Source organism: Rana temporaria, chromosome 6, assembly GCF_905171775.1.
Source record: "Rana temporaria chromosome 6, aRanTem1.1, whole genome shotgun sequence".
In the NCBI taxonomy this organism is placed as follows: domain Eukaryota; kingdom Metazoa; phylum Chordata; class Amphibia; order Anura; family Ranidae; genus Rana; species Rana temporaria.
The window spans coordinates 221,874,722-221,889,259 of NC_053494.1; the positions used below are offsets into that span (position 1 = coordinate 221,874,722).

General features: G+C 58.5%; 1 protein-coding gene across 1 annotated transcript in view; it reads left to right on the forward strand.

Moving 5' to 3' along the window:
- OSBPL11 (oxysterol binding protein like 11) overlaps positions 1–7,671 on the forward strand; it is a 42,498-nt gene extending 34,827 nt beyond the window's left edge. The window contains exons 12-13 of the mRNA XM_040358318.1: positions 3,336–3,489; positions 6,580–7,671. Coding sequence (XP_040214252.1) covers positions 3,336–3,489; positions 6,580–6,636 — 211 coding nt within the window. The 3' untranslated portion in view covers positions 6,637–7,671. The remainder of the gene's footprint in view (positions 1–3,335; positions 3,490–6,579) is intronic.
- Positions 7,672–14,538: the final 6,867 nt, after the last annotated feature.

The window sequence follows — 14,538 nt, forward strand, 5'->3', positions numbered from 1 at the left end:
GAGCGGAGGGCCGGGAGATGGGATGGCAATGCGCGGAGGGCCGGGAGACGGGATGAGCGGAGGGCCGGGAGACGGGATGGCAATGAGCGGAGTGCCGGGAGACGGGATGAGCGGAGGGCCGGGAGACGGGATGGCAATGAGCGGAGTGCCGGGAGACGGGATGAGCGGAGTGCCGGGAGACGGGATGAGCGGAGTGCCGGGAGACGGGATGAGCGGAGTGCCGGGAGACGGGATGAGCGGAGTGCCGGGAGACGGGATGAGCGGAGGGCCGGGAGACAGGATGGCAATGAGCGGAGTGCCGGTAGACGGGATGAGCGGAGGGCCGGGAGACGGAATAGCAATGAGCGGAGGGCCGGGATACGGGATGGCAATGAGCGGAGGGCCGGGAGGCGGGATGAGCGGAGGGCCGGGAGACGGGATGAGCGGAGTGCCGGGAGACGGGATGAGCGGAGGGCCGGGAGACAGGATGGCAATGAGCGGAGTGCCGGTAGACGGGATGAGCGGAGGGCCGGGAGACGGAATAGCAATGAGCGGAGGGCCGGGATACGGGATGGCAATGAGCGGAGGGCCGGGAGGCGGGATGAGCGGAGAGACGGGATGAGCGGAGGGCCGGGAGACAGGATGGCAATGAGCGGAGTGCCAGTAGACGGGATGAGCGGAGGGCCGGGAGACGGAATAGCAATGATCGGAGGGCCGGGAGACGGGATGGCAATGAGCGGAGGGCCTGGAGACGGGATATCAATGAGCGGAGCGCCGGGAGACGGGATGGCAATGAGCGGAGAGACGGGAGGCAGGAGAGCAATGAGCGGAGGGCCGGGAGACAGGATGGCAATGAGCGGAGAGACGGGAGGCAGGAGAGCAATGAGCGGAGGGCCGGGAGGCAGGAGAGCAATGAGCGGAGGGCCGGGAGACGGGATGGCAATGAGCGGAGGGCCGGGAGGCAGGAGAGCAATGAGCGGAGGGCCGGGAGACAGGATGGCAATGAGCGGAGGGCCGGGAGACGGGATAGCAATGAGCGGAGGGCCGGGAGGCGGGATAGCAATAAGCGGAGGGCCGGGAGACGGGATAGCAATGAGCGGAGGGCCGGGAGACGGGATAGCAATGAGCGGAGGGCCGGGAGACGGGATGGCAATGAGCGGAGGGCCGGGATACGGGATGGCAATGAGCGGAGGGCCGGGAGGCGGGATGAGCGGAGGGCCGGGAGACAGGATGGCAATGAGCGGAGTGCCAGTAGACGGGATGAGCGGAGGGCCGGGAGACGGAATAGCAATGATCGGAGGGCCGGGAGACGGGATGGCAATGAGCGGAGGGCCTGGAGACGGGATATCAATGAGCGGGGGGCCGGGAGACGGGATGGCAATGAGCGGAGAGACGGGAGGCAGGAGAGCAATGAGCGGAGGGCCGGGAGACAGGAGAGCAATGAGCGGAGGGCCGGGAGACGGGATGGCAATGAGCGGAGGGCCGGGAGGCAGGAGAGCAATGAGCGGAGGGCCGGGAGGCAGGAGAGCAATGAGCGGAGGGCCGGGAGACGGGATGGCGATGAGCAGAGGGCCGGGAGACGGGATGGCGATGAGCGGAGGGCCGGGAGGCGGGATAGCAATGAGCGGAGGGCCGGGAGGCAGGATGGCAATGAGCGGAGGGCCGGGAGACGGGATAGCAATGAGCGGAGGGCCGGGAGGCGGGATAGCAATGAGCGGAGGGCCGGGAGACGGGATAGCAATGAGCGGAGGGCCGGGAGACGGGATAGCAATGAGCGGAGGGCCGGGAGACGGGATAGCAATGAGCGGAGGGCCGGGAGACGGGATAGCAATGAGCGGAGGGCCGGGAGAGCAATGAGCGGAGGGCCGGGAGGCGGGAGAGCAATGAGCGGAGGGCCGGGAGAGCAATGAGCGGAGGGCCGGGAGGCAGGAGAGCAATGAGCGGAGGGCCGGGAGACGGGATGGCAATGAGCAGAGGGCCGGGAGGCGGGAGAGCAATGAGCGGAGGGCCGGGAGAGCAATGAGCGGAGGGCCGGGAGGCAGGAGAGCAATGAGCGGAGGGCCGGGAGACGGGATGGCAATGAGCAGAGGGCCGGGAGACGGGATGGCGATGAGCGGAGTGCCGGGAGACGGGATGAGCGGAGGGCCGGGAGACAGGATGGCAATGAGCGGAGTGCCGGTAGACGGGATGAGCGGAGGGCCGGGAGACGGAATAGCAATGAGCGGAGGGCCGGGATACGGGATGGCAATGAGCGGAGGGCCGGGAGACGGGATGAGCGGAGAGACGGGATGAGCGGAGGGCCGGGAGACAGGATGGCAATGAGCGGAGTGCCAGTAGACGGGATGAGCGGAGGGCCGGGAGAGGGAATAGCAATGATCGGAGGGCCGGGAGACGGGATGGCAATGAGCGGAGGGCCGGGAGACGGGATGAGCGGAGGGCCGGGAGACGGGATGAGCGGAGGGCCGGGAGACGGGATGAGCGGAGGGCCGGGAGACGGGATGAGCGGAGGGCCGGGAGACTGAATGGCGATGAGCGGAGGGCGTGAAGACAGGATGGCAATGAGCGGAGGGCCGGGAGGCAGGAGAGCGATGGGCAGGAGACGGGATAGCAATGATTGGCGGGCCGGGAGATCGGATATCAATAAGCGGAGGGCCGGGAGACGGGATAGCAATCGGCAGAGGGCCGGGAGGCAGGAGAGCAATGAGCAGAGGGTGGGAGACGGGATAGCAATGACGGGAGGGCGATGGGCAGAAGATGGGATGGCGATGGGCGAGAGACGGGATGGCGATGAGCGGAGGGCCGCGAGGTGGGAGAGCAATGAGCGGAGGGCCGGGAGGCACAGCAGCATTGGATGAAGGGCGTGAGCTGCGGTCCTAGCAACCAATTACCAGCTTGTTAATATTAAAAGTGAACCCCGACTGCTCCTGCCCCTTCATCCAGTGCTGCTGTGCCTTCCGCCCGTTGCTCTCCTGCCTACTGCTCTCCGCCCGTTGCTCTCCTGCCTCCCGCCCGTTGCTCTCCTGCCTCCCGCCCGTTGCTCTCCTGCCTTCCGCCCTCTGATAAATTGCTATCCTGCCCCGCGCTCTTCACTCTGTGTAATGGAGGGCAAGTTGTGTGGGGGTAAATGTAAAGGGGGGGCGGCGATATGAAGAGGGGCAAGTACTGGTTGGTAGGGGAGATGTGCTGTGAAGGGGGGCGGGAGATGTGCTGTGTGATGGAGATCTTTCATGTATCTGTTCTACTGGAATTTCTGTCCATTTGGTGCTGAACTGTCACCTGAAATTCTTTGTTGTGTTCAATTCTCTCTGCACGTGACCTCTCCTCCTCCTCCTCCTCCTCCTTTCGGATATGTGAAGGCGGCTGTGGTCGCACGTTACGGAGTCCCTGATGGCAAAAAACATTGAGGAAGCAACAGAACACAAGAGGGCGCTAGAGGAGCGTCAGAGAGCGGAGGAGCGACATCGGGCGGAGACTGAGACTCCATGGATGACCAAATATTTCTCAAAAGAGGTACACAGGAAATGTAACAATGTATAGCTAAGAATCCACTGACTTGGAGGACCTGTACTGTAGACGTTGTGCCCCAAAAAAATAATCTTCCTGACTTACCAGGCCTTGTCTTGGACTGTATCTCTGTGTGAGGGCAGCCATCTTAGTAGAGGCGTGGCTTTTTGCTTTCTAAAGCAAAACTCCACCCAAAGAGGGAAGTTCCACTTTAAGGCCTCCCCCCCCCCCTCCTCCTCTTTCAAGAATGGCATTTTTGGGGAGGCAGGGGGGGAGCGGGTACCTGATTTTGACAAGTATCGACTGTGACCGCCTAGGCAATCGGAGCAGAACTTCCCCCATCCTGGCAGTGTTCTGGGACACGTCACAGGTCCTAGAAGACTGCCGGGACCATTCACAATGCGCGCCTCCCATATGCGCAGTGGGCACCCAGGCTGTGAAGCCACAAGCTGGCACAGCCGGGTGCCCACAGTTAAGATGTCGGTGCCAGGAACCTGAAGGCTACTGAAGAACTAGCACAGGGTGAGGACAGCGCTGGATTGTGGGACAGGTGAGAGGCTGTTTATTAAAAGTCAACAGTTTCTTTTTTTAATTTTTACACATGAAACTGGAGCCCCCTCTTTAAATCAGAGCTGACCCCCCTTCCCCTCCCCTATGGCTGGTGGAGGAAGCACAGATCCTCAGAATGAGAAGAAGCAGGGAGACCCTTGCACTGCAGGCCCTCAGGTACAGCTTCCCCTCCAGCAAGGAGAACAAAGATCAGCACAGTAGTGACGTCAACAACTCCCAAGCAGTGCCTTAGATGATCTCAGCAATGATACATAAGTGCCTCGGCACCGATGATATAGAAGACAGGCGGTTGGGTTTCAGGTTAGAGTTTAGATGTACTAGGTGGACAATATTGTCTTAGGCTCAGTGTTTCCTATAAGACAGCAAATCTTCACTTTTAGAGATCACTTTAATACATCTTTGTGTTGTGAAATCTTGTCATGTGATAAAGATATCTTGGTGTAAATGTCACCTTTTATTGAGCTCCGTTGCTCTCGGAGTTCCAGTGTGAGCTCTGCACAGGACAGAGGGGGTATCTGAGAAGGTCAGATTCCCATACAGGTCAGAGGTGTTTACCCGGGAAGCTCAGATCCCCCCCCCCCCCCATACAGGACAGAGGGGTACCCAAGAAAGGTCAGATTCCCATACAGGTCAGAGGTGTACCCGAGAAGCTCAGATTCCTCCCCCCCCCCCCTATACAGGACAGAGGGGTATCCGGGAAGGTCTGGACTCCTATACAGGACAGAGGGGGTACCCGAGAAGGTCAGATTCCCATACAGGTCAGAGGTGTACCCGGGAAGCTCAGATTCCCCCCCATACAGGACAGAGGGGTACCCGGGGAAGGTCAGATTCCCATACAGGTCAGAGGTGTTTACCCGGGAAGCTCAGATCCCCCCCCCCATACAGGACAGAGGGGTACCCAAGAAAGGTCAGATTCCCATACAGGTCAGAGGTGTACCCGGGAAGCTCAGATTCCCCCCCCATACAGGACAGAGGGGTACCCGGGGAAGGTCAGATTCCCATACAGGTCAGAGGTGTTTACCCGGGAAGCTCAGATCCCCCCCCCCATACAGGACAGAGGGGTACCCAAGAAAGGTCAGATTCCCATACAGGTCAGAGGTGTACCCGGGAAGCTCAGATTCCCCCCCCCCCCCCATACAGGACAGAGCGTTTCCCGGGAAGGTCATGTTCCCTATACAGGACAGGGGGGGTACCCCGGAAGGTCACATCCCCCCCTATACAGGACAGAGGGGTACCCCGGAAGGTCACATCCCCCCTATACAGGACAGAGGGGGTACCCCGGAAGGTCACAGCCCCCTATACAGGACAGAGGGGTACCCTGGAAGGTCACAGACCCTATACAGGACAGAGGGGTACCCGGGAAGGTCACAGCCCCCTATACAGGACAGAGGGGTACCCGGGAAGGTCACAGCCCCCTTTACTGGACAGAGGGGTACCCGGGAAGGTCACAGCCCCCTATACAGGACAGAGGGGTACCCAGGAAGGTCACAGCCCCCTATACAGGATAGAGGGGTACCCCGGAAGGTCACAGCCCCCTATACAGGACAGAGGGGTACCCGGGAAGGTCACAGCCCCCTATACTACAGGACAGAGGGGTACCCGGGAAGGTCACAGCCCCCTATACAGGACAGAGGGGTACCCGGGAAGGTCACAGCCCCCTATACAGGACAGAGGGGTACCCGGGAAGGTCACAGCCCCCTATACAGGACAGAGGGGTACCCGGGAAGGTCACAGCCCCCTATACAGGACAGAGGGGTACCCGGGAAGCTTAGACCCCCCCCCCCCCCCCTTATACAGGACAGAGGGGTAGGTCGGATCCCCCTATACAGGACAGAGGGGTACCCGGGAAGGTCGGATCCCCCTATACAGGACAGAGGGGTACCCGGGAAGGTCGGATCCCCCTATACAGGACAGAGGGGTACCCGGGAAGGTCACGTCCCCCTATACAGGACAGAGGGGTACCCGGGAAGGTCGGATCCCCCTATACAGGACAGAGGGGTACCCGGGAAGGTCGGATCCCCCTATACAGGACAGAGGGGTACCCGGGAAGGTCGGATCCCCCTATACAGGACAGAGGGGTACCCGGGAAGGTCGGATCCCCCTATACAGGACAGAGGGGTACCCGGGAAGGTCGGATCCCCTATACAGGACAAAGGGGTACCCGGGAAAGTTGGATCCCCCTATACAGGACAGAGGGGTACCCAGGAAAGTTGGATCCCCCTATACAGGACAGAGGGGTACCCGGGAAGGTAGGATCCCCCTATACAGGACAGAGGGGTACCCGGGAAGGTCGAATCCCCCTATACAGGACAGAGGGGTACCCAGGAAGGTCACGTCCCCCTATACAGGACAGAGGGGTACCCGGGAAGGTCACGTCTCCCTATACAGGACAGAGGGGTACCCGGGAAGGTCACGTCTCCCTATACAGGACAGAGGGGTACCCGGGAAGGTCACGTCCCCCTATACAGGCCTTATAATTGATTTGATCCTGCCACAATATAACGACGGGTTTCTGTTTCCTGGCAGGGTGACGGTTGGATCTATAACAAATCGCTGTGGAAATCCTCCGTTTCCGGCCTGTAAGGTCACGCCGAGCCCTTCTGGATGGACAAAGTGCCCAGAGAACAAATCCTGGTTATGAGCTCTGCCATTGGGCGTGCAGAAGGGGGGGGCGGTCCTCGCCGCGGATGGGAGCGGTGTCACCCTTTAACTCTTCCTGTATAAATGTATCTTATCCTGGGACACCCAGGTCCGCGCTGACCCCCCCGTGACCCCGCCTCTCATGCAGTATTCATTGTGATTTTTAATTTTCCCCGAGGGAAGGATAAGAAGGCGACACCAAAGCCCGCAAGGACACTCCCCCTCCCCCCAATTTGGCGGCTCGGCAGGAAATGGGTTGCAGCTGCAGATGGGAGCCGAATGTTCCGGACGGGACGAACTGACAATCTGCTTTTTGTTTTTGACAGTTGCATCACGCTGGCTTACCCCTCCCCTCCCCCACACACACGGTGCCGTCGGACCCTCCAGCAGGGAAAGGGTGCGCTATGGACACGCCGAACGCCGCTAACTTTTCCCTTTTTTAAATTGCAATTCTGCAAAAGTGATTTGATGCGAATGGCAGAGCATCGCGGGGGAGACCCAATCTGATTAACCCTTTCCCTGCCACGTCCCGGCTCACTTCCTGTCTGATGGCGGGACCACAACGCGGATCCTGACGGGGGTCACCTGACAGGAAGTAAAGACTGAGATCTCATTCTGACCGCACACATCTCAATCAGGTAACGTCAGATCTCCGCTCCAGTAACGTTTTTGTATTGCTGGCGGCGGTGACGCGCGGCGCTCGGCGCGCTCTCTCTCTCTTGTACAGGATCTTTAAATGTCCCATGCGTGGTGCCTTAATCTTTCTGAATGCCGTCTTCCAATCAGTGTGAATAAACTGCGGCTGTGTCTGTTCTTACTGTGGTGATAAAGTAACGCCGCCGCAGCCTACAGCCCCTCCCACTTAGCATCTAATGTGGGCGCAGGGGGCGGGGTGTCCAGCGCACATGCTGGGATCTGCACTGATGAGACTTGTACCGTGTGCTGCAGGGAGAATGGAAAATAAAATGTAAATTGTCACCCGAGTGTCACTCGTATATCACTGCGCCGCAACGGGGGGAGGGGCGGGGACACGAGAATCATGGCGATCAGTCTACCTACATTTCAAATAATTTTACTTCTGTTCATAGCAAATATTGTTATCCAGTTCCCGCCCCTTCACCCCTCAGATCAGCTCCAGTTCCCGCCCTTCACCCCTCAGATCAGCCCCAGTTCTTTCACCCCTCAGATCAGCCCCAGTTCCCTCCCCTTCAACCCTTAGATCAGCCCCAGTTCCCGCCCCTTCACCCCTCAGATCAGCTCAAGTTCCCGCCCCTTCACCCCTCAGATCAGCTCAAGTTCCCACCCCTTAACCCCTTAGATCAGCCCCAGTTCCCGCCCCTTCACCCCTCAGATCGGCCCCAGTTCCCGCCCCTTCACACCTCAGATCTGCTCCAGTTCCCGCCCCTCCACCACTCAAATCAGCCCCAGTTCCCGCCCCTTCACACCTCAGATCAGCTCCAGTTCCTTCACCCCTCAGATCAGCCCCAGTTCCCGCCCCTCAGATCAGCCCCAGTTTCCACCCCTTCACCCATCAGATCAGCCCCCAGTTTCCACCCCTTCACCCATCAAATCAGCCCCCAGTTTCCACCCATCAGATCAGCCCCCAGTTCCCGCCCCTTCACCCCTCAGATCAGCTCCAGTTCCCACCCCTTCACCACTCAGATCAGCCCCAGTTCCTGCCCCTTCACCCCTCAGATCAGCCCCAGTTCCTTCACCCCTCAGATCAGTCCAAGTTCCCACCCCCTTCCGCCCGAATTCAGCCCCAGTTCCTGCCCCTCCACCTCTCAGATCAGCCCCAGTTCCTGCCCCTCCACCTCTCAGATCAGCCCCAGTTCCTGCCCCTCCACCTCTCAGATCAGCCCCAGTTCCTGCCCCTCCACCCCTCAGATCGGGCCCCAGTTCCCACCCCTCAGATCGGGCCCCAGTTCCCACCCCTCAGATTAGCTCCAGTTCCCGCCCCTTCACCCCTCAGATTAGCTCCAGTTCCCGCCCCTTCACCCCTCAGATTAGCTCCAGTTCCCGCCCCTTCACCCCTCAGATTAGCTCCAGTTCCCGCCCCTTCACCCCCAGATTAGCTCCAGTTCCCGCCCCTCCACCCCTCAGATTAGCTCCAGTTCCCACCCCTCAGATTAGCTCCAGTTCCCACCCCTCAGATTAGCTCCAGTTCCCGCCCCTTCACCCCTCAGATTAGCTCCAGTTCCCGCCCCTTCACCCCTCAGATTAGCTCCAGTTCCCACCCCTTCACCCCTCAGATTAGCTCCAGTTCCCGCCCCTCCACCCCTCAGATTAGCTCCAGTTTCCACCCCTCAGATTAGCTCCAGTTTCCACCCCTCAGATTAGCTCCAGTTTCCACCCCTCAGATTAGCTCCAGTTCCCGCCCCTTCACCCCTCAGATTAGCTCCAGTTCCCACCCTCAGATTAGCTCCAGTTCCCACCCCTCAGATTAGCTCCAGTTCCCGCCCCTTCACCCCTCAGATTAGCTCCAGTTTCCACCCCTCAGATTAGCTCCAGTTCCCGCCCCTTCACCCCTCAGATTAGCTCCAGTTCCCACCCTCAGATTAGCTCCAGTTCCCACCCCTCAGATTAGCTCCAGTTCCCGCCCCTTCACCCCTCAGATTAGCTCCAGTTCCCGCCCCTCCACCCCTCAGATTAGCTCCAGTTCCCGCCCCTCCACCCCTCAGATTAGCTCCAGTTCCCACCCCTCAGATTAGCTCCAGTTCCCACCCCTCAGATTAGCTCCAGTTCCCACCCCTCAGATTAGCTCCAGTTCCCACCCCTCAGATTAGCTCCAGTTCCCACCCCTCAGATTAGCTCCAGTTCCCGCCCCTTCACCCCTCAGATTAGCTCCAGTTCCCGCCCCTTCACCCCTCAGATTTGCTCCAGTTCCCGCCCCTTCACCCCTCAGATTAGCTCCAGTTCCCACCCCTTCACCCCTCAGATTAGCTCCAGTTCCCGCCCCTCCACCCCTCAGATTAGCTCCAGTTTCCACCCCTCAGATTAGCTCCAGTTTCCACCCCTCAGATTAGCTCCAGTTTCCACCCCTCAGATTAGCTCCAGTTTCCACCCCTCAGATTAGCTCCAGTTTCCACCCCTCAGATTAGCTCCAGTTCCCACCCCTCAGATTAGCTCCAGTTCCCGCCCCTTCACCCCTCAGATTAGCTCCAGTTCCCGCCCCTTCACCCCTCAGATTTGCTCCAGTTCCCGCCCCTTCACCCCTCAGATTAGCTCCAGTTCCCGCCCCTTCACCCCTCAGATTAGCTCCAGTTCCCGCCCCTCCACCCCTCAGATTAGCTCCAGTTTCCACCCCTCAGATTAGCTCCAGTTTCCACCCCTCAGATTAGCTCCAGTTCCCACCCCTCAGATTAGCTCCAGTTCCCGCCCCTTCACCCCTCAGATTAGCTCCAGTTCCCACCCTCAGATTAGCTCCAGTTCCCACCCCTCAGATTAGCTCCAGTTCCCGCCCCTTCACCCCTCAGATTAGCTCCAGTTCCCGCCCCTCAGATTAGCTCCAGTTTCCACCCCTCAGATTAGCTCCAGTTCCCACCCCTCAGATTAGCTCCAGTTCCCACCCTCAGATTAGCTCCAGTTCCCACCCCTCAGATTAGCTCCAGTTCCCGCCCCTTCACCCCTCAGATTAGCTCCAGTTCCCGCCCCTCAGATTAGCTCCAGTTCCCGCCCCTTCACCCCTCAGATTAGCTCCAGTTCCCGCCCCTTCACCCCTCAGATTAGCTCCAGTTCCCACCCCTCAGATTAGCTCCAGTTCCCGCCCCTTCACCCCTCAGATTTGCTCCAGTTCCCGCCCCTTCACCCCTCAGATTAGCTCCAGTTCCCACCCCTTCACCCCTCAGATTAGCTCCAGTTCCCGCCCCTCCACCCCTCAGATTAGCTCGAGTTTCCACCCCTCAGATTAGCTCGAGTTTCCACCCCTCAGATTAGCTCGAGTTTCCACCCCTCAGATTAGCTCGAGTTTCCACCCCTCAGATTAGCTCGAGTTTCCACCCCTCAGATTAGCTCGAGTTTCCACCCCTCAGATTAGCTCCAGTTTCCACCCCTCAGATTAGCTCCAGTTCCCACCCCTCAGATTAGCTCCAGTTCCCGCCCCTTCACCCCTCAGATTAGCTCCAGTTCCCACCCTCAGATTAGCTCCAGTTCCCACCCCTCAGATTAGCTCCAGTTCCCGCCCCTTCACCCCTCAGATTAGCTCCAGTTCCCGCCCCTCAGATTAGCTCCAGTTTCCACCCCTCAGATTAGCTCCAGTTCCCACCCCTCAGATTAGCTCCAGTTCCCACCCCTCAGATTAGCTCCAGTTCCCGCCCCTTCACCCCTCAGATTAGCTCCAGTTCCCGCCCCTCAGATTAGCTCCAGTTCCCGCCCCTTCACCCCTCAGATTAGCTCCAGTTCCCGCCCCTTCACCCCTCAGATTAGCTCCAGTTCCGACCCCTCAGATTAGCTCCAGTTCCCGCCCCTCCACCCCTCAGATCAGTTCCAGCCCCTTCTAAGACAGCAATCACCAACCTCCAATAAAAGTGACAATTTACTGATGTTCCACAACCAACGTGCCAGTGACCAATCACACTGCAGATATATAGTTTTTATTATCCAGATCGCCCCCAGTTCCTTCACCCCTCAGATCAGCCCCAGTTCCTGCCCCTTCACCCCTCAGATCAGCCCCAGTTCCTGCACCCTTCACTCCTTGGATTGTCCCAGTTCCTGCGCCCCTCGGAGCGGCTCCAGTTTCTGCGCCCTTCACCCCTCAGAGCGGCTCCAGTTCCTGCTCCCTTCACCCCTCGGAGCGGCTCCAGTTCCTGCTCCCTTCACCCCTGGGACCGGCTCCAGTTCCTGCGCCCTTCGCCCCTGGGACCGGCTCCAGTTCCTGCGCCCTTCGCCCCTGGGACCGGCTCCAGTTCCTGTGCCCCTCGGACCGGCTCCAGTTCCTGCGCCCTTTGCCCCTCGGACCGGCTCCAGTTCCTGCGCCCCTCGGACCGGCTCCAGTTCCTGTGCCCCTTGCCCCTCAGACCGGCTCCAGTTCCTGCGCCCCTCGGACCGGCTCCAGTTCCTGCGCCCCTCGGACCGGCTCCAGTTCCTGCGCCCCTCGGACCGTCTCCAGTTCCTGCGCCCCTCGGACCGTCTCCAGTTCCTGCGCCCCTCGGACCGTCTCCAGTTCCTGCGCCCCTCGGACCGTCTCCAGTTCCTGCGCCCCTCGGACCGTCTCCAGTTCCTGCGCCCCTCGGACCGTCTCCAGTTCCTGCGCCCCTCGGACCGGCTCCAGTTCCTGCGCCCCTCGGACCGGCTCCAGTTCCTGTGCCCTTTGCCCCTCGGACCGGCTCCAGTTCCTGCGCCCCTCGGACCGGCTCCAGTTCCTGCGCCCCTCGGACTGGCTCCAGTTCCTGCGCCCCTCGGACCGGCTCCAGTTCCTTCGCCCCTCGGACCGGCTCCAGTTCCTGCGCCCCTCGGACCGGCTCCAGTTCCTTTGCCCCTCGGACCGGCTCCAGTTCCTGCGCCCTTCCACTCCGTCAAACTAAAACACTTACCGACCAATCAGCAACCAACCAAATTCACCTGTCTAACAGGTTTAGTTGCACGCATTTGCAAATACATGTGTAAGCTGCAGGCCTTGTCAAGGCTCTCTGTGTACTGCAGTCCTAGCTCTAAAATTTAAAGACTTCTCAGTGGAAGCACATGCATGCTATCAGATCGGCTCCAGTTCCTGCCCCTTTTACCCCATCAGAGCGGCTCTAGTTTTTGCCCCTTCCCCCTTAATTCAGCCCCAGTTCCCGCCCCTTTCACCCCTCAGATCGGTTCCAGTTCCCGCCCCTTTCACCCCTCAGATCGGCCCCAGTTCCTGCCCCTTTCACCCCTCAGATCGGTTCCAGTTCCCGCCCCCTTCACTCCTCGGATCGGCCCCAGTTCCCGCACCCTTCACTCCTTGGATTGCCCCAGTTCCTGCGCCCCTCGGATCGGCCCCAGTTCCCGCTCCTCTGATCTGTATAAAGTCTGAGAGCACCAGACGGGGGTTTAAGAGGTCAAATTTCTATAAATATTGATAGTAATTAAAAAAAAAAAAGAACCATCCAACGTGTTTTAGGGCTTGAAAAACTTTCCCATCTTCAGGGATTGGATCCTAAATGGTTCAAAAGGAAAATCCTCTTCCCTGAGACTTTGTTGCAGCCACAGAAAGTAACGGCAATGAGTGTTATATATAAAAAGTCACATTTTATTTCCACAAAGATTAAAGTGCAATAAACCTCCGGCCTCCATACACACCTTCACACTGATAACAGGTCAGGAATCGATGTGACTAAATGATATTTTATGTGGTGCCCAACGCGTTTCGAAGATCAACATAATCTTCATCAGGTGATATCAGTGAGGGTGCCTAAGCAAGAAAACGAATAGAATAAATGGGAATGTAAATCGCATAACAAAAGATCGCATTTGGCAGCTTTGTGGTCATTACATTCCTATTTATTCTACGTCATGATTCTGGGGGGGGGGGGGATACAGGAAGTAGAGTCTGGGGGGGATACAGGAAGTAGAGTAATAGTGGGGGGGGGATACAGGAAGTAGAGTATCAGTGGGGGGGATACAGGAAGTAGAGTATCAGTGGGGGGGGGATACAGGAAGTAGAGTATCAGTGGGGAGGGGATATAGGAAGTAGAGTATCAGTGGGGGGGGATACAGGAAGTAGAGTATCAGTGGGGGGGGATACAGGAAGTAGATTATCAGTGGAGGGGGGATACAGGAAGTAGAGTATCAGTGGGGGGGGATACAGGAAGTAGAGTATCAGTGGGGGGGGATACAGGAAGTAGAGTATCAGTGGGGAGGGGATATAGGAAGTAGAGTATCAGTGGGGGGGGATACAGGAAGTAGAGTATCAGTGGGGGGGGATATAGGAAGTAGAGTATCAGTGGGGGGGGATATAGGAAGTAGAGTATCAGTGGGGGGGGATACAGGAAGTAGATTATCAGTGGAGGGGGGATACAGGAAGTAGAGTATCAGTGGAGGGGGGATACAGGAAGTAGATTATCAGTGGGGGGGGATACAGGAAGTAGAGTATCAGTGGGGAGGGGATATAGGATGTAGAGTATCAGTGGGGGGGATACAGGAAGTAGAGTATCAGTGGGGGGGGATATAGGAAGTAGAGTATCAGTGGGGGGGGATACAGGAAGTAGAGTATCAGTGGGGGGGGATACAGGAAGTAGATTATCAGTGGAGGGGGGATACAGGAAGTAGAGTATCAGTGGAGGGGGGATACAGGAAGTAGAGTATCAGTGGGGGGGGATACAGGAAGTAGAGTATCAGTGGGGGGGATACAGGAAGTAGAGTATCAGTGGGGGGGGATACAGGAAGTAGAGTATCAGTGGGGGGGGGATACAGGAAGTAGAGTATCAGTGGGGGGGGATACAGGAAGTAGAGTATCAGTGGGGAGGGGATATAGGAAGTAGAGTATCAGTGGGGGGGATACAGGAAGTAGAGTATCAGTGGGGGGGGATATAGGAAGTAGAGTATCAGTGGGGGGGGATACAGGAAGTAGAGTATCAGTGGGGGGGGATACAGGAAGTAGATTATCAGTGGGGGGGGGGGATACAGGAAGTAGAGAATCAGTGGAGGGGGGATACAGGAAGTAGAGTATCAGTGGGGGGGGATACAGGAAGTAGAGTATCAGTGGGGGGGATACAGGAAGTAGAGTATCAGTGGGGGGGGATACAGGAAGTAGAGTATCAGTGGGGGGGGGATACAGGAAGAAGAGTATCAGTGGGGGGGGATACAGGAAGTAGAGTATCAGTGGGGGGGGATACAGGAAGTAGATTATCAGTGGGGGGATACAGGAAGTAGAGTATCAGT